Consider the following 20,188-nt stretch of genomic DNA (forward strand, 5'->3'; position numbering starts at 1 on the left):
AACTGAAAGAATTTGCAAATACCAAACCAGCTCTACAGGAAATCTTGAAAGGGGTCCTCTAAGCAAAGAGAGAGCCTACAAGTGGTAGATCAGAAAGGAACAGAGACCATATACAGTAACAGTCACCTTACAGGCAATACAATGGCACTAAATTCATATCTCTCAATAGTTACCCTGAATGTGAATGGGCTAAATGCCCCTGTCAAAAGACACAGGGTATCAGAATGGATAAAAAAACAAAACCCATCTATATGTTGCCTCCAAGAAACACATTTTAAGCCCGAAGACACCTCCAGATTTAAAGTGAGGGGGTGGAAAAGAATTTACCATGCTAATGGACATCAGAAGAAAGCAGGAGTGGCAATCCTTATATCAGATCAATTAGATTTTAAGCCAAAGACTGTAATAAGAGATGAGGAAGGACACTATATCATACTCAAAGGGTCTGTCCAACAAGAAGATTTAACAATTTTAAATATCTATGCCCCCAACGTGGGAGCAGCCAACTATATAAACCAATTAATAACAAAATCAAAGAAACACATAAACAACAATACAATAATAGTAGGGGACTTTAATATTCCCCTCACTGAAATGGACAGGTCATCCAAGCAAAAGATCAGCAAGGAAATAAAGGCCTTAAATGACACACTGGACCAGATGGACATCACAGATATATTCAGAATATTTCATCCCAAAGCAACAGAATACACATTCTTCTCTAGTGCACATGGTACATTCTCCAGAATAGATCACATCCTCGGTCCTAAATCAGGACTCAACCGGTATCAAAAGATTGGGATCATTCCCTGCATATTTTCAGACCACAATGCTCTAAAGCTAGAACTCAACCACAAAAGGAAGTTTGGAAAGAACCCAAATACATGGAGACTAAACAGTATCCTTCTAAAGAATGAATGGGTCAACCGGGAAATTAAAGAAGAATTGAAAAAAATCATGGAAACAAATGATAATGAAAATACAACGGTTCAAAATCTGTGGGACACAACAAAGGCAGTCCTGAGAGGAAAATATATAGCGGTACAAGCCTTTCTCAAGAAACAAGAAAGGTCTCAGGTACACAACCTAACCCTACACCTAAAGGAGCTGGAGAAGGAACAAGAAAGAAACCCTAAGCCCAGCAGGAGAAGAGAAATCATAAAGATCAGAGCAGAAATCAATGAAATAGAAACCAAAAAAACAATAGAACAAATCAACGAAACTAGGAGCTGGTTCTTTGAAAGAATTAATAAAATTGATAAACCCCTGGCCCGACTTATCAAAAAGAAAAGAGAAAGGACCCAAATAAATAAAATCATGAATGAAAGAGGAGAGATCACAACTAACACCAAGGAAATACAAACTATTATAAGAACATACTATGAGCAACTCTACGGCAATAAATTTGACAATCTGGAAGAAATGGATGCATTCCTAGAAACATATAAACTACCACAACTGAACCATGAAGAAATAGAAAGCCTGAACAGACCCATAACCAGTAAGGAGATTGAAACAGTCATTAAAAATCTCCAAACAAACAAAAGCCCAGGGCCAGACGGCTTCCCGGGGGAATTCTACCAAACATTTAAAGAAGAACTAATTCCTATTCTCCTGAAACTGTTCCAAAAAATAGAAATGGAAGGAAAACTTCCAAACTCATTTTATGAGGCCAGCATCACCTTGATCCCAAAACCAGACAAGGATCCCACCAAAAAAGAGAGCTATAGACCGATATCCTTGATGAACACAGATGCGAAAATACTCAACAAAATACTAGCCAATCGGATTCAACAGTACATTAAAAAGATTATTCACCAAGACCAAGTGGGATTTATTCCAGGGCTGCAAGGTTGGTTCAACATCCGCAAATCAGTCAATGTGATACAACACATCAATAAAAGTAAGAACAAGAACCATATGATACTCTCAATAGATGCTGAAAAAGCATTTGACAAAGTACAACATCCCTTCCTGATCAAAACTCTTCAAAGTGTAGGGATAGAGGGCACATACCTCAATATCATCAAAGCCATCTATGAAAAACCCACCGCAAATATCATTCTCAATGGAGAAAAACTGAAAGCTTTTCCGCTAAGGTCAGGAACACGGCAGGGATGTCCATTATCACCACTGCTATTCAACATCGTACTAGAGGTCCTAGCCTCAGCAATCAGACAACAAAAGGAAATTAAAGGCATCCAAATCGGCAAAGAAGAAGTCAAATTATCACTCTTCGCAGATGATATGATACTATATGTGGAAAACCCAAAAGACTCCACTCCAAAACTGCTAGAACTTATACAGGAATTCAGTAAAGTGTCAGGATATAAAATCAATGCACAGAAATCAGTTGCATTTCTCTACACCAACAGCAAGACAGAAGAAAGAGATATTAAGGAGTCAATCCCATTTACAATTGCATCCAAAACCATAAGATACCTAGGAATAAACCTAACCAAAGAGACACAGAATCTATACTCAGAAAACTATAAAGTACTCATGAAAGAAATTGAGGAAGACACAAAGAAATGGAAAAATGTTCCATGCTCCTGGATTGGAAGAATAAATATTGTGAAAATGTCTATGCTACCTAAAGCAATCTACACATTTAATGCAATTCCTATCAAAGTACCATCCATCTTTTTCAAAGAAATGGAACAAATAATTCTAAAATTTATATGGAACCAGAAAAGACCTCGAATAGCCAAAGGGATATTGAAAAAGAAAGCCAACGTTGGTGGCATCACAATTCCGGACTTCAAGCTCTATTACAAAGCTGTCATCATCAAGACAGCATGGTACTGGCACAAAAACAGACACATAGATCAATGGAACAGAATAGAGAGCCCAGAAATAGACCCTCAACTCTATGGTCAACTAATCTTCGACAAAGCAGGAAAGAATGTCCAATGGAAAAAAGACAGCCTTTTCAATAAATGGTGCTGGGAAAATTGGACAGCCACATGCAGAAAAATGAAATTGGACCATTTCCTTACACCACACACAAAAATAGACTCAAAATGGATGAAGGACCTCAATGTACGAAAGGAATCCATCAAAATCCTTGAGGAGAACACGGGCAGCAACCTCTTCGACCCCTGCCGCAGCAACATCTTCCTAGGAACAACGCAAAAGGCAAGGGAAGCAAGGGAAAAAATGAACTACTGGGATTTCATCAAGATCAAAAGCTTTTGCACAGCAAAGGAAACAGTTAACAAAATCAAAAGACAACTGACAGAATGGGAGAAGATATTTGCAAACGACATATCAGATAAAGGACTAGTGTCCAGAATCTATAAAGAACTTAGCAAACTCAACACCCAAAGAACAAATAATCCAATCAAGAAATGGGCAGAAGACATGAACAGACATTTCTGCAAAGAAGACATCCAGATGGCCAACAGACACATGAAAAAGTGCTCCATATCACTTGGCATCAGGGAAATACAAATCAAAACCACAATGAGATATCACCTCACACCAGTCAGAATGGCTAAAATCAACAAGTCAGGAAATGACAGATGCTGGCGAGGATGCGGAGAAAGGGGAACCCTCCTACACTGTTGGTGGGAATGCAAGCTGGTACAGCCACTCTGGAAAACAGCATGGAGGTTCCTCAAAATGTTGAAAATAGAACTGCCCTATGACCCAGCAATTGCACTATTGGGTATTTACCCTAAAGATACAAATGTAGTGATCCAAAGGGACACATGCACCCGAATGTTTATAGCAGCAATGTCCACAATAGCCAAACTATGGAAAGAACCTAGATGTCCATCAACAGATGAATGGATCAAGAAGATGTGGTATATATACACAATGGAATACTATGCAGCCATCAAAAGAAATGAAATCTTGCCATTTGCAACAACATGGATGGAACTAGAGCGTATCATGCTTAGCGAAATAAGTCAAGCAGAGAAAGACAACTATCATATGATCTCCCTGATATGAGGAAGTGGTGATGCAACATGGAGGCTTAAGTGGGTAGAAGAATAAATGAAACAAGATGGGATTGGGAGGGAGACAAACCATAAGTGACTCTTAATCTCACAAAACAAACTGAGGGTTGCCGGGGGGAGGGGGTTGGGGAGAAGGGGGTGGGATTATGGACATTGGGGAGGGTATGTGATTTGGTGAGTGCTGTGAAGTGTGTAAACCTGGTGATTCACAGACCTGGGGATAAAAATATATGTATATAAAAAATATATGTTTATAAAAAATAAAAAAAAATAAAAAAAAAAAAAAAATAAAATAAAAAAAGAGGGAGAGACAGCTTAAGACAGAGGTTAAAATTGGGGTGACTGGGTGGCTCAGTGAGCTGCCTTCAGCTCAGGTCATGATCTCAGGGTCCTGGGATAAGGCCCTGATGGAGCCATGCATTGGGCTCTCTGCTCAGCAGGGAACCTGCTTCTCCCTTTCCCTCTGCCTGCCTCTCAGCCTACTTGTGATTTCTCTGTCTGTCAAATAAATAAATAAAATCTTAAAAAAAAAAAAAAAAACAGAGGTTAAAAGCACCAGCTAAACTCAACTGCTTGGACAAGTTACTTAATTTGTCTGTGCCTCAGCTTCCTCCTGTGCAAACTTGGGATAGGCTGATGGCATTGTTCTGAGGATGTTAAAAAAGGCAATTCTGGGAAATCACTTAGCACAGCAGCTGGCAGTTTATAAGTGCTCAGTAAACATTAGCTAATAATGATAATAATAATAATAGAAGCGCGCACACACATAACTAGTTTTAACTTGGGTTCTCCAAAATAGAGCCCAAGATAAGGACTTGGGTGCAGTAGTTTATTTGGAGGGCAATTCCAGGAAGCAGGGGAGGGAGTCAAGTCACTGCTGTAGGCTGCAGGGGCTTGGTTCCACCCAGCAGCATAGAGAAGGCTGGAGAATGCCTCCCAGGACCGTCCTCCAGTCCAGGCTCCAGGAGCTGAAGCATCTACGTGTGGACTTGATGAACATACACAAAGGTGAGTAATTCAGGATCCCACTTCAGTGTTTTTAAATTATATATAATGTACTTGATACTAGTCCTCTGGCCAAGCAAGCGGGCTCTGTTGTTCGTTGTGAAAAGAGGATACTAATAGGTGACTTAGCAAGAAGGGCTTAAAAGTACAACGTTTTAATTTAAGAAGGCTCCGCCACCATGAACAAGCTCTTCTACCTTTTTCCGCTTCGGTGTTCTGTATAATGGAGAACAGTAATAACACAGCACTTCCTGGTGCAAATTAAACGCACAGGATTTAACACTGGTCCTGGACATAGCCTGCCTTCAGTGAATGGTGGCCCTTTTGGGGCTCTTAATGTCATTATTGTTGTGACTGTGTGCATACCTGCGATAGCAGAAAATGATTGTCTAAAGGTTTCGGGATGTGTGGCTGGCTTAGCTTACTGTAAGTCTCAATATACCCCTGATTTATAGAAAGGATCCCTGAGGTTCTAGGTTTCCTGGCACATATTTGGTGAGGTTGTAGGAGTTAGATCTCGGGGGCCTTGATGTCTGGCTGCCAAGCGCAACAGGTGGTTAGACTTGCTGGCCAGTCTTACAAAATCTGTTATTGATCTCTATATGGTTCTCTCTATGTGGGCCTTCCTGATGCCAAGTGAAGCCCATCTTCCCTTCAAATGGGGTCCGCAGTGGCCTCTCTCTTCCACTAGAGGACATTTTCCAGTCTCATCCTGGGAAGCCCAGCCTTGCCCCTTCCTCAAGCTACTCTCTCCTTGCTGGAGTTCTCGCTGCCTCGGCTGGAGACAGCCTGTAGCACACAGCTCCCTCCTAATCAGAAATTCCTGATTAAAAATACATTAAAGGACAGAGGGATTATTAAGAGATACAGCATCTTGCAAGTAAAACTGACATTTCCAGTTAGACCACAATTCTAAATGATCCACAAGGACCTTGTTCTAAGGCTAAAAACATTAGGCTGGTTTCAGATCTGTTTTCGTGAAGCGTGTTTTCATCTGGGGCCCATGGGTAAGATGAAAATGTAGCTTTTTTATAGTAGAACTTGATCCATCTGCTATTTGAAAGTCTTGGGCGAGGGCTTCATGGATTTGGTGACTTCATTTGGCGCCTCATCCCTGTGCTCTCGCTGTGTAATTGTGCTAGTATGAGAGACCCAAGGAATATTTACCTTTTGATGCCCCACCCCTGCCTGACTGGTTTCCATCCAGGCATGTGCCTGGGGACAAGGACCCCCTGGGAAGATGTCCAGCATTGCTACCAAGTCATATTAGAGCGGCAGTGTCCTTAACCAGCGTCCTCACCCCCAAGCAGTATGGTGTCACAGAGCAGCTGACTGTGCCCCTCATCAGCTGTGACCTTGGGCAAGTCACTTCATTCCTTTGGTCCTTGTTTTTCAGATCAGGACCTGGAACTTGGGTGTTGCTCTAGCTCTCTTTCCCTGAACAGACTGTGCTTTGAAATCTTAGTCACTCAACACAGGTCATCTCAGTGCTGCCCCTTCCCTCTGTCCAGTTGGAGTAGGAGAAGTTTGGTCATGCATACATGCTGGGCAAAAGAAGCTCGGTCAGCCCTTGGACACCAGATAACATCAGTACCGGAACCAGTTTCATAGTAATGATCCCTCTAAGTGGAGTATTTATTACGTGCTAGGGGCTGCACTCAACACCTGATGCCCGTCACATGACTTTGTCCTCAAAGCAGTCATTTTACAAGTGAGGAAATGCAGGCTAGAGGAGGTCAGAGCGATCGCTCAAGGAAAGCAGCCTCATTGGACACGACCCCAGATCCATCTGACTCCAAAAGTCAGAGTTTAAGGCCTCAGCTAGAATAGCACTCTCTTCTTTCCCTACGCTGTTTTCTCCCTTTGCCTCTCTCCTGAGACTGGAGTGGCCAGTTACAGACTGGATAGGGCAGAAGGGTCTTGTTCACCTCCGTCTTATTCTTTCTTCTGCCATGCTGGGGGTCCCGTTTCCCCGTCCACTGGCCTTTGCGTCCTGTCATCTTGCCCCACTCTTTGGATGCCACGCAGGGTCCAAAGAGGTTGGCACCCTCCGACTCGCCATTGACTGTGTGAGTGTGCGTGCGTGGGTGGAAACTCAGGCTGGAGTGCAGGGGACCCGGGTCAACGGGCGAGCTCAGTACTGTTAAAAACTCCCCTACGACAGTGGGATCCAGGAATTCTTCCTTGGCTCAGAAGGGGAGAGCATGTCTCTTGCCCTCCCTCGATTGTAGAGGCTGCAACCTTGACGGAGGACCGTTCTCCCTTCATCCCTGCCCCGCACAGAGGCAAGCTGCCTCTCAAGGCAGGATGGACTGAAGTGCAAAGAGAAAAGGTCCCATCTCCCTGGGCGCGTGCGGTTGCTGCCCACCTCCATCTCCCCACCCCTCTGAATCTCTCCGTGGTGTCACTCCGCTCAGGTCCCCACCCTCCAGATCAGGTGCCCCTCGCAGAGCCACTTACCCACGGGCCTACTCAGCTGCCACTAATGAAGTCATGCATAAGTCATGAGGGGCAAGTTTCAGGATGGGTGGAGATGGGGACTGTTCTGCACGGCTCCTGGCTCTGTGAATGACAGGGGACCCAGCTCTCCATCCCGTCCCGACACAGGCACCTCTGTCCTCCTGAGACCCAGCCCCTCTCCTGTGGGACGGATGGGCTCAGAACCCAAGCCACGCTCTATTTCAGGGGCTCTATCTGAAGCTACGCAGTAGGGACAAATCTTACTTTTATATAAGGCATGAACAATAATTGTTCTCTTTAAGACCAAGGGCAATTCACAAATATCAAGAAACAGCGAGCAGGAGGCTTGCAGAGAGGGAGGGAAGGCAGAGAAAGACAGCCAGGTCGGGCAGTGGGGAGTTGCCAACAGCTTCCAAGCAGTTGCTTTCCTCATAATGACCATGTTGACAATAACCACTGCTGTTTACAGACTCTCTCCGGCAGACGCTCGCCTCACGTGAGCTCATTTCAGCCTTATGCTGCTATCGCAGGGGGATATTATTTTCCTCCCTTTTAAACATGAGCAAATGGAGCATCTGGGAGCCTAAGTCATTTGTTCAAAGTCACACACATCTACAAGTGGCACAGTCTGGATTTGAATTCAGGTCTGGCTGCCCCAAAGACCACGTTTTGTTGTTGTTGTCGTTTTTCCCTACACCCACTTCTTCTAGCCGTATTGATCTGCCAGATTTAAAGGTCTATGCTTTTGACTATGTGTCTCTTTCTTCTTTGATTTAAAAAAATGCAATGTGCATACATTCCGGTTAATTATATTATTTTTTAAATAATTCAAAAAAGAAAGGAAAAGAGATTTGTGGCGGGGGGTGGGGGTCAGGGAACTGGGGAGGAGGATGCAGAGGTTTCGATTTGCTACTGAAATGTGGGTTTGGTGAAGGGGGGATGGTAGGGTATGTGATACAACCCCAAGGTCAGGCTGCTGGCCCGGGGCTGATGGGTCACAGGAAGGGGGTCGCTGCAATTTTCTCCTCTGACAGCATGCACCCAAGCAAGGGATATTTAGTTTGGATTGATTTGAAGGCAGCCTGGGACAGCGTAGGGGATGTTGGCCTGGCATTAGGAGACCCAACTCATGGTTCCATTTCTGTCATTCAGTGGGTTGACTCTGCAGAAGTCCCATAGTGGGTTGAAGGGTGGCCTATAAGCTGATATGTTCACATCCTGATGCCTGGAACCTGTGACTATTTATAGAGCAAACAAGTGAGTATGGTGTGACCAAAGGTAGGTTTAAATTAAAGATCTTGAGAGGAGACTCTTATCCTGGATTGACCAGGTAGGCCTTGAATGCAGTCCCGTGTCACTTTGTAGGGTAGCCACACAAAGGACAGGATGCCCAGGGACCAGAAGGAGGCCATGGGACCACAGAGGCAGAGATTGGGGTGATGTGACTGCAAGCCAAGGAACACATGGAGCCCCCAGAAGCTGGATGAGGCAAAGAGCAGATTCCTCCTTGGAGAGCCTTCGAGGGAGCACCACCCTGCTGACACCTTGATTTTGGACTACTGGCCTCCTGAGCTGTGAGGGCATTTGCTTCTATTGCTATAAGCCGCCCAGAAGTGCCGGTTCGTTACAGCAGTTCTTGGGAAAAAATATACATCGCTCCCCCTCTCTGGCCTCAGTTTCCTAGACTATACAATAAGAAGGTGTGACCTCCCAGCTCTGACTTGCTCCCTGTCATTCCCCGAGCCCCAGCCCCTGTGGGAGGACAAGTCTCCGTCCTCCAGATCAATCCCTTCCAGGTGACACGTAGCGTCGAAACAGACCTGTTTCGCCTGTGAGAAACAGAGCTATTGGGGTCAGAATGACTTTGTGAAGGGTAAAATTCCTTCACAGGCAGTTATTTTATTTTATTCTTTTTCCCCTATTGTTAATTGCTAGAAAAATACTCTGCCTTACCCCGCGGTAGTGATCCAAATAGCTCTGACCTCTTTGTGGATTTCAAGAAATGCTTTCAGAACCTGTTCCCTCCTTTCTGCCATAGTTTCTGCACCCTGAGGGGCCGTGTGGTTAAGGGAGTTGCACAGAATTTGCTTTGGGGCTGCTGGATAAATGGAGTGCAGAGGTAATCGCCTCCCCTCCCCTCCACGCCAGCTTCAGCCTTCCTGCAACTCCATCACTAGCTCCCAGCTAGCCAAATGACTGCCCGGGGCTTGGGGTTGTTAGTTATGGGACTCGGGAGCCTCATTTGCAATCATCATTAACCAGAAAAGCTACATAACTGCTCCGTGCCCGCAGAGTGGGGCGTCCTACACTAGTCACAGGAACCCGAGGGCTGGAAGAGGCTGCTCGGGGAAGCTTACAGAAGAAAGCCCAGGAAGCGACCACCACCACCACCACCACCACCACCACCACCACCACGTTTCAGCCCCCCTCCATTCTTTCCCGGCCCCTCCAGGGTGCTAATGAACCGCAAAGAGACTCAAGACAGGGCAGCAGAGGGAAGATGGTGACATTTCCAGGCAACGGCAGTGGGATTCTCAGAGGTGGGTTATGTCAACAAGGGCTGAGTAAGCCACACACTAGCTATTAAACGATCTTGTCGGAAACGTTAAACAGCTTTAAAACAGGTATTGAGGCTGAACACTCCAAAGGCCACCCTGTAAATCTCTAAAAACAATGTTCAGGTCTTTAGCTCTCATTCAGCCCGCCTGCCTCGCGCGTGTCGAGCAGAGTTAGTGGGGGCCCCAGGGCGAGAACGGGATTTCCCATGATGATCCCACCAACAGCAGAGGCGATGTTGGGCTTTGCCACACAGCTCTTCTCCTCGGTTCCCTCCTGGGGTGATCCCCCTCCTCCTCCATGCAGAGCCCCCCCCTTCACCCATCACTCAACACACATTCATCCACACTGGTTGGGCTGGTCTTAGAATGAAACACATGTGTATGCATTATACATTATACATTATACATAAGTAATGGTACTAAAATGCCTGGATTTTAGCTTTAGCGTCAGGCAGGCACTGAAATGAAAGCCATTGTTGTCCCACAGGCCCCTCCCATCTCGTGCGTGCCTATGTGTGGGTGTGTGTGTATCTGCGTGTTTCTGTCCATAAGCCCAAGGTTAACAGGCACAATAAAGAAGAGGTCTGGGTTGGGGAGCGGCAAGAGGCTCAGCTGGTTGGGCATCAGACTCTTGGTTTTGGCTAATGACCTCAGGGTGGTGGGATCGAGCCCCAGGATGGGCTCTGCAACCAGTGGAAAGTCTGCTTGAGATTCTTCTCCTTTCCCTCTCCCTCTGGTTCTGCTTCCCCCCTGCCTCCCCGGACACGTGCAATGTACTCTTTATCTCAAATAAGCCTTTAAAAAGAAAAGAAAAAAGAAGAGGTCTAGGATCAGCAAGACGGAGGTGTGAGTAGCCTTCCAGGACAAGTTGGGCAGTTATACCCTTTGTTCTAGCTGCTGGGATGGGTGAGCACCGGGGGATCTTACCAATGACTTTGGTACTGGCAGGGACCTTCAGAAGTTTGCCAGAATGCTTTTTGCTAGGCTTTTAGAAACCTGTTTATCAAGGGCTGTGGTTTAGAGGAGGAAGTTGTCCAGCCAGCCTCAGCACGGGGACAGTCTGCTCGGGAAGCGCTAAGGACTGACCCTTGAGGGCCTCTGGCTACTGCTACAGACCCTTCCCTGGAAAGGCCTGGGTGTGGGGACCGGCCATCCCACCCTTTGAAGGACATCCTAGAGATGGGTTGGGAGAAGGGTGAGCTGCCTGGACAGGGCATTATAGAAGTGGCTAGTGCAGATAGGAGAGGAGCCAGGAGAGAAAGGCTTTCTTGATTTGGAAATAAGCAGAAAACACGAGGGAGAAAGGAATGCTGAATCAGGACCAGCAGCTGGAGCCTTCCCCAGTGCCAGCCTGCAGCCTGCTAGCCACATTTCTGTAACCTCTGTGAATGAAGCAGAGGGCAGCAAGCCAGGGACACTGGCTTCTCGGTGGTCACCTTTCATGAAGTGGGAAGGGGAAATGGGGGGCATCATTTGGAATCCTATCTGTGCAAGGAGCCATCCATACCAGTGGAGACAGAAAGAGACACAGGGCAACACAGAGTGTCATTTGCACTCCATGGAGAGGCTGTGCTGCTCATTCTCCCTCTGCCTGTGCCTTGCTTAAAGCAGAGGTCCCCGGAGTTCCGATCCCTCGTGTTCCAGTCCAGCTGCTCTAAATGGCCCTTTTAATTAGGGGTGGGCTTAAGGGGTGTAATGGCTTGAACCAGAGTGTCTGCCTTCGAAGGAAGGCTTCTGCTTTCCACTTAGAAGGAAAGGCATCAGCTTGCTTGAAGGAATCCCAGGTTACTGAGTAATCGCCATAATAAGATTGAGAATGAAGGTGACCTAGAGAAGCACGGTAAATACACGATTTTCTCTGTTCAGTAAGTGAATTTTGATTATAACTCAGCACTTGCCTCCGGTCCTTGAATATAGTTAGCATTCTTGGGAAAAGCCCGGGAAAGGACAAAGTGCAAATATACTTCCACAAAGAACAACACAGGCTTCCCAGCCCTCACTGCAGCTGCACACAACCTAAAAAATTGAAAGCAAGGTTGCTGTCTCTGTCCTTGGTCACCATTTCGTGTACCAGCCTGTCATACCAAGTGTAGGGAGGCACCACAGATCAATAGCTATTCAGGGCTAACATTGCCACAACAATTTTTTTCTTTGGGAAAAAAAAAAAAAAAGAAATTTTTTTCCCCCATGTAGATCACAGCTTATTATATCCAAGGCATATTTCTGTGATCTGTCTATGGAAATTAATGCTTAGAAGGAGCACTTTTCCTTTGAGTTTTATTTGCTTTTTAACGTAAGTGGTAGGGCCAGCCACGCACCTATAGAATTGTTGCTCTAAAATCTCTGCAAAGCAGGTAGGACTTACCTGATGGGCCTCCTGGACCCTGGAAACACACAATGTGCTTATGGAGACACCATCAAGGTGCTCTGGGTTCCAGAGCTCTCTGTGCCTGGCAGGATGCAGGGGAATCGGACCCCCGCAGCGTCAGCCACTCTCACCTCGCTTTGTTTACCTTGCTGACGCTTGTTGGAGCAAAACCTCTAAGTGGTTTTTTACGGGAAATCAAGAGCCAAATGAGGATGTATTTGAAAAAGTGAGCCACGGAAATAGCCTCCCAAAGCATGTGTCACCTATTTTTATCTGCTGCTTATATGGTTTCTAAGTGGGCTCAAGGCTTTAAGTGGCTACTTCTAAAGTTCCTCATGGAACCCCACAGGTTATGCACAATATTTTTTAAATATTTTATTTATTTATTTGAGAGAGAAAGCACAAGCAGGAGGAGCAGCAGGCAGAGGGAGAAGCAGGCTTCTGGCTGAGCAGGGAGCCTGGTGTGGGACTCGATCCCAGGACTCCAGGATCATGACCTGGGCTGAAGGCAGACACTTAACTGACCTTGCCACCCAGGCGTCCCAACATGATTTTTTTTTTTTTTTTTAATTTTTCTGGAAGAGAGTGCTGGAAAGCACGTTCACCTCTAGTAATCCTTTTTAGCCATGAGCCAGAGCTGTGGAGTTATTCGTTCCTATGTCCATTTTAAAGGTGAGCAGGGAAGGCTCAGAGAGATTGAATCATTCAAGGGCACACAGCTGGTCAGAGCCAACCCTGACCTCCAGCCCTGACTCTGAACTCCTGGGATTCACGCAGCAGGACAAACTTACCAATATCCAGGCAGACATCCCTGCAAGATATTCACAGATGCACCTCACCTCACCCCACCGCACCCCAAGATCTCAGCACCCCTCTCCTCCATCATCAGCCGCAGTCAATGAAACATATAAATTCAAACTTGGAAAAGGCTAAGTTTCATAAACAATTTTTAAGGGTGTTAAAATGCAAAATAGGAGTAAACAAAATTTCTTGCCATAGGGAAGTAACTAATGTAAAGTGACAAAATAATGGGAGTTGGAATGCGGTCTCAAAAGTGGCCATAAAATGGAATTCAGAATCATATTTTAGTATGTACGCCATACACTTGCTTTGCTAAGGGTGACTGGCAGTGAATTCTCATTTATAAAACTAAGCCATGAAGGCAAAAAGAGACAGTGGATTGAGGGGAAGGAGAGAGAGCCAGCAAACGAGCGAGTGCTTAGGAAGGAGAGAGCATGAGCCCCAGAGCAGAGTCACAGAGTGACTGGTGCTGGTCACAGACTGGGTACCTCAGAGGGCCAGTTCCTGGATCTGGGCACTGCCCCAGTCCCAAGGCAGCTCCTCACCCCTCCACCCAGGACTGGCCACCTCTAAGGCCTCTGGGCAGCCGTACCTCCTAGGGACTTCCAGGAACTGGGGTGCGGGGAGGGGAGGGGCACCCATCAGGGCTGACCTGAGGGGCTCCGGTTGAGGAGAGTCTGACGCTTTGTAGGAGTTGATAAAGCGATGAGCAACAAGCAACACTTTTCCTACCCGAGAGCAGGGTCAGAATGACAGATCTGTCCTCACGGAGACCGTTCCGTGGCTCCTGCTGCAGACCCGCGCTCCTCCCTGTCACTCAGCCCTGCGCGCAGCGGGGAGGACAGGAAAGCAACTCCCATCGGGGCCATCGTTTAATTTCAAACAGAGCCACCGTGGGCTCAGAGTTTCCTCTTTGGGGAGTTCATCCGCGCCACCCCCACCCCGGCACCGTCTTCCTCTCTTCCGCACCGCCCCAAGCCAACAGCTCTTCATTCGTCTCCCTGACCTGGCTGTGATGGGGGGGGGGCGTCTCTCCAGATCTCTGATTTGGGCTCTTTGGCGAAAGGGCATTGGCCTGGAGGCACAAATGCAGAGGCGGCGGCGCCAGACCGGCAGCAGCCGGCGGCCTGCGGTGATTCAGACAGCAGCAGCTCCCAGCCGGTTTCAGTATTACACAACTGAAGCAAATCCTGCCCCCTCCTGTCCCCGGAGCGAGGGGCGCAGCCAGCTCCCCGCAAGCAAACTCCTCCCGATCTTCCCAGCTCTCTCTCTCTCTCTTACACACACACACACACACAGACACACACACACACACACACACAGTCACACTGAGGCTGAGCACGATAAACACTTCGCAGGAAGAGTCCTCTCACCCAGTCCCCAGTTCCGTTCTTGGGGGCTCCTGCCCCGCCGCCCCCCCCTCCCCCAGCTACTTCAGAGGTCGCCAGAAGGGGCTTCCAAAATCCATGTGCTCGCCTGCTTTCCCAAACACATGGGACAGTCTGCAATTTGGGTAACTTTTCAAATCCTGTCTTCTGAACACTTGGCCATGAATATCTGGGAGCAAGGAGAGGACGCCCCCTACTCCCTCCACCACCTTCACTTGTGACCCTGACCCCACTCCTGGGCTGACAGCGGCGGGGGTGGGGGTGCTGTAGAGGGAGAAGAGGCCAGACCATCCCTCCAGTTGTTCCTGGCAAATCGGGGAACAACACGCTATCGCCGAGAGCACAAGACGCCTAGAAAGCCAGAATGAGCCGGGCTACCCCACCGGGTACCCGGTGCGTCCGAGACCTAGCCGAGGAGCCTTTGCTGGGAGATCCAGGCTCATGTGGGAGTCCCCGACGACGGAGAAACGACTGGAACCCGAACTGCGCGAATATAAAATGATAGACAGCAACTCACCTTTAGGTTGTGCGTGGGGTTTACAACGCAGACAAGTTGCCCAGCAGCGGAGAAAACCCGTTTAGCCTTGTAGTGCTGAAAGCGGAGGTGAATGAGATCTAACACAGCCCCAAAGCACTGGGTAAAGAAAAGCATCACAACTTTTGGGGGTGGGGGGGTTGTTGGCACAGGGAGGCAGCGGAAGAAGCTGTAAGTCCTTGGGTTCTGGAAGGAGCGCAGCCTCTGAGACACTCCGCTCCAGCCCGGCTTAGCGTGCCTTCATATTCATCATCAAAATAAGACGGTTAGAACCTTGCAGCAGTGAGGCGGCCAATCAAAAGGACAGAAATGTTATCCTTGAGGTGCAGAGACAGCCAATAACAAATGCCTCCCCTACCGAAACTCCCTGATGAATTGAGCCTGGCGGAGAATGTATTATTGAACATTACCATAGATCAGCTCATTGCATTTATCTTGTGATTACAGCCAACCATACATAATGCTGGGGAGATAGGCTGACAAAATTGATTGCTTAATGTGTCTCCATTTATTAATTGACTTAATTTAACATGAGAGCCTTTCTTAATGCGCTGGCAAAAACGTAAAGCATTTAAACCGCCAAATAGTAAAACACCCTGCTCCGAAGTAGGCAGATGGATAACGCAGATCGTGGCTCGGCTCACCAGAGCTGGTTGGGAGAAAATCAAATATTGCAAGACTCCCGATTCCAGATAAGGATTTGGCAGCATAGAAATGTGCATCTTTCAATTTGTGCTCTCTGCAATTTGGATTTCAGCTCCTTGATAAATCTTACTTTCCAATCTTTATCAAAGGAAAGAATCTGTAACAAATAAAAGCATTTGGAGGTGGTGTGGGAGAGGGGATACATACATATATATATATATATATATATATATATATATATACATATATATATATATATACATATATATGCAGTAATTACTGAAGCTGGAAAATATTAAAGCATAGAAATGCACATATATATATGTATATACATATATATATATATATATGCGGTAATTACTGAAGCCGGAAAATATTAAAGCATAGAAACGCACAGAGTATGCTTTTAAAAATAATGAAATCCCTGATGCATGAATGCACACATACAGAAAAACCTACACAGAGAGGAAAGTGGCTTGTAAATCAGCAAAATAATTACAGATGTGGAGGGCCTCTGCTTGTCATTCATTTGCATATTGGTGGGCAGCAAATTGCTAATTAACCACTAGATTGTTGGAGACATTAGAATAGGGATTAGGAGCACACACACCACATCATTTGCTTGTCTCCCTGAATGCCAGTAGCACATTTCTGGGCTCCAGCAGGCAGGGGGCATTCCAGTCTCCAGACTGCCTTCCCTCTCTAGAATGGGGCTGACGGGTGGGGGGGGGGGCACTAAGCCCACTCACTGGTTCTGGAAGAAAGGCTCCTAAGCAGCACACAAGTGTCCTAGAGTATCCAGGGAACTAGTTCTGATGGCTTAGTTAGTCTTCGCCACAAACACAGGAGAGTTGAGTGTGTTGTGTCTCCCCTTGTCTTTAGCTGTTTCTCTATTGAGAGGTCACCCATCATCTGTGTGGGATGGATCAGCCTTTTGTGTGTGTGTGGGTTACACCTATGAGCCCACTGTCCCATCCTGAATGACTCTCAATGCTTGGGTTGTAATGTACGCAAAGTATGCCCACACCTAGGACACCCACTTCTATGACCTGGTCAGGCAATTGAAACAGCAACAGATGAAAATATAGGGCAGAAAAATGCATAGGTTTACTAAAACCAAGACAAAGGCGGGCATTAGTTTTAACTTGAACTTAAAACCAAACCAATGTTTGCATCTAACTGGTACTTTTTTTAATTAATGGAAACTTTGTACTTTCTGAAAATAATTGCAGTGACACAAAACTAGAAGGTAACAACATTTGAACTGATTAGAAACTCATATAATGTGATACAATGTTACAGGAGATAAGTCCCTAGAACCTCTCATTACATGGTTCATAAATAAGGGTTGCTGGACCATGATACCTGAATTTGCTTTTCTGAAGTTTTCATTTTCCAGAGCAAGCTTTCAGCAGTTCAGTGGGAAAGCACTCAGTGTTCTTCCATTGCCTCACTTAAAATAAATAAATAAATAAATAAATAAATAAATAAATAAATACGGGTGCCTGGGTGACTCAGTGGGTTAAGCCTCTACCTTTGGCTCAGGTCATGATCTTATGGTCCTGGGATGGAGCCCCGCATGGGCTGTCTGCTCAGTGGGGAGCCTGTCCACCCTGCCCCCTGCCTGCCTCTTTGCCTACTTGTGATCTTTGTCTGTCAATTAAATAAATAAAGTCTTTATAAATAAATAATAAATAAATAAATGTATGTAAGCCTATGCGCCCATAGACTCCTTAAAGACACAATGTACAATTTGGAAAAGCCCAGATTTCTCTTTTCTAGATCCTCTGTTAGAATGAAACTATTATGTTGCTTGTTTTTCTCATTGTAATACCTCAGAAGGTTTCTTAACCTCACTGAGGCTTGGTTCCCACACAGGTCACCTGGGGGTTATAGATATTTGTCTCTCAAGGTCATTGTGAAGTCTAAGATGATGTATCTGGAAGTGTCTGGCACAGTGCCTGATTTAAAGCAGCCTCTCAATACTTGAGTCTACCTCTTATCTCTGGTGGAAGGGTAATTATTTGGCAGCATGTTTTTTCTTCGTGCTCCATGAAATATTTTTCCCATGGATATTCATGTAACCCTTGAGGGGCACGCAGTCATGAAAACAGTGGACATGGCTCCTGCTGTGTTCTCAAGGGTAGGTATTCCTCATATGGCCTGGAGACTGGGCCTGGGAGAGAGGGCTGAGGGACTGAGGAGTGCGTGTTGACATCAGAAGTGAGGACAATGCCATTGACCTGCTCTTGTGGTTGCTCGTCTGTGGTCCAAGACTTGAGCCCTTGCTTTAACTCTCTACCCAAACACTGGTTTATGTCCCTCTATTTTAGAATATTAAACACATCGTCTGTCTTCAGAATCAGCCCTCAAAACAATTACCCGTTGAGAAATGTTTGGAATTAACCCTAACAGCAGATGCTTATGCTACATATTTCCAAAATAGGGTGACATAATCCAGCCTTCAAATAGAGATATAGAGCTGGGTCCCACTAAGCTGCCCTTCTGCAGTCATCATACCAATGCCCTTGTGCTAACTGTGATGCTCAGGGCTTCCCCTTCACCTCTGGAGGGACGATTTACATTTTATCTGGACTAGAGAGTCGCTGAGGTTGGTTACCAGACAAAATTGTAATTTAAACCCTATATTGCTACTAACTGTTACGGAGTATTTTATTTCACTGATGCTTAGTTTTTTTGTCTACAAAATGAAGCTAATAGTGCTCTTGAAAAGTACCTTAAAGATGACATGAGATAACATAGGCAAAGTGACCAGCCCAGTGCTTGGTTTTTGTATGAACTTTAATGAGAAGTTACTATCATCATCATCATTATCATCTTTTCATCAAAAATATTTCGTTCAAGTCAGCCCAAAGTGTTGGTAAAGTAGTGGAATAACCAAAAATTTTGATCACTTTGGGAAACTGTTTGGGAACATCTGCTGAAGGTAAACATGTCCATACCCTATCTATGACCCAGAAAGTCCACTCAGTGTGCCCAACAGCAATGTGAGCATGTGCTCACCAGGAGATTTTCACTAGGATTTTCATTGCAGCATTGCAGCTATATCCACAGTGGTTACAAACTAGACACAAGTATCAACAATAAAAAAAATGGGTAAACTACCTTATTGTCCTCTGTTTGCTAAATACTACATACAAATGAAAATGTGAATTATTTGCTGCGTGCAACAATGCAGTAACATGGGTGGATCCCACAGATGTAATTCTGAGGTTGAAAAGCCATGTGTGAAAGAATACATGATGTGTGATTCTATTTATATGAAGTTCAAGAACATAGACAAGGTAATCTATGATGTGGGAGACCAGGGGCAGTGGTAATCTTGCCAAAGGGTTATGGCTGAAGTAGACACAAGGTTGGTTTTGGAAAGCTAAGTATATTCTGTTTCTTGGTCTGTGTTCTAATTTTGTGAATGTTATGGGTTAAAATTGTTTCCCTAAAAACAGATATGCTGAAGCTCTAATTGCCAGGAGCTCAGAATGTGACCTTAGTTGGAAATAGGGTCATTCCAGAGGTAGTCGAGTTAAAATTAGGTCATTAGTGCAAGTTCTAATCCAATACAACTAGCGTTCTTATAAAAAGGGCGCATTTGGATCCAGAGACATACACCCAGGGAGAATCTCCCATGAACATGAAGGCAGAGATTGGCAGAATACATCTGTAAGTGAAAGAACACACAGTATGACCAGCAAATCATGAGAAGTTAGGGGAAAGGTGTGGGACAGATTCTCCCTCACAGCCTCCAGAAGGAACCAGTCCTGCTAACATCAGATATCTTATTACAGAACTGGGACACAGTAGATTTCTGTTGTTTAAGCCACCCAGTTTATGGTACTTGTTGTAGTAATCCTAGCAAACTAATACCATGGAAACATCTATTTTGTGAAAATTCTTTAGGCTATGAACTTAACCATCAAGGCAGAGATACATGCCCCAAATAACACTAAAGTAACATGTAGATGAGGACATAATTGTGTTTGGAATAGTGAAGTCCTTCATTAAGATTTAAAAAGTCTGTTGAAGGAAAAAGGGAACTACTTGATTACATAAAATGTTAAATTCTGTCAAATAATGTCTAACAACTGAAATTAAAAACAAACAAACACCTAACATGTCGGGGGATATATTTGTAGGAATTATGACAAGAAAAGAGTTGTGTTCCTGATAAAGAACTGTTGTATATGCATTTTAAAGAACTAAAATTCTATGGGAAAAAAATGAAGGATATAAACAGATTACACAGGAGAAGAAATAAAAATATTTTTCTAATGATTTCATTTATTTATTTTAGATGGAGAGGGTGTGAAGGGGGAGAGGAGCAGATGGGGAGGGAGAGGGAAAGGGAGAAAATCTCAGGTAGATGTCACACTGTGTGTGGAGCCCAACACAGGGCTTGATCCCACAACCCTGAGATCATGACTGAGCCAAAACCAAGACCCAGA

General features: G+C 45.5%; 1 protein-coding gene and 1 long non-coding RNA gene across 2 annotated transcripts in view; one reads left to right on the forward strand and one right to left on the reverse strand.

Annotated features, from left to right (window-relative positions):
• SIAH3 (siah E3 ubiquitin protein ligase family member 3) overlaps nt 1-15,358 on the reverse strand; it is a 77,622-nt gene extending 62,264 nt beyond the window's left edge. Inside the window, exon 1 of the mRNA XM_059144376.1 lies at nt 15,063-15,358. Coding sequence (XP_059000359.1) covers nt 15,063-15,197 — 135 coding nt within the window. The 5' untranslated portion in view covers nt 15,198-15,358. The remainder of the gene's footprint in view (nt 1-15,062) is intronic.
• On the forward strand, nt 4,774-9,095 carry LOC131813868 (uncharacterized). Its single transcript, XR_009347018.1, has 2 exons — nt 4,774-4,973; nt 8,796-9,095. It is a non-coding gene; the product is annotated as an uncharacterized LOC131813868 (long non-coding RNA).
• Nucleotides 15,359-20,188: the final 4,830 nt, after the last annotated feature.

Source organism: Mustela lutreola, chromosome 13, assembly GCF_030435805.1.
Source record: "Mustela lutreola isolate mMusLut2 chromosome 13, mMusLut2.pri, whole genome shotgun sequence".
NCBI classification, from domain to species: Eukaryota; Metazoa; Chordata; class Mammalia; order Carnivora; family Mustelidae; genus Mustela; species Mustela lutreola.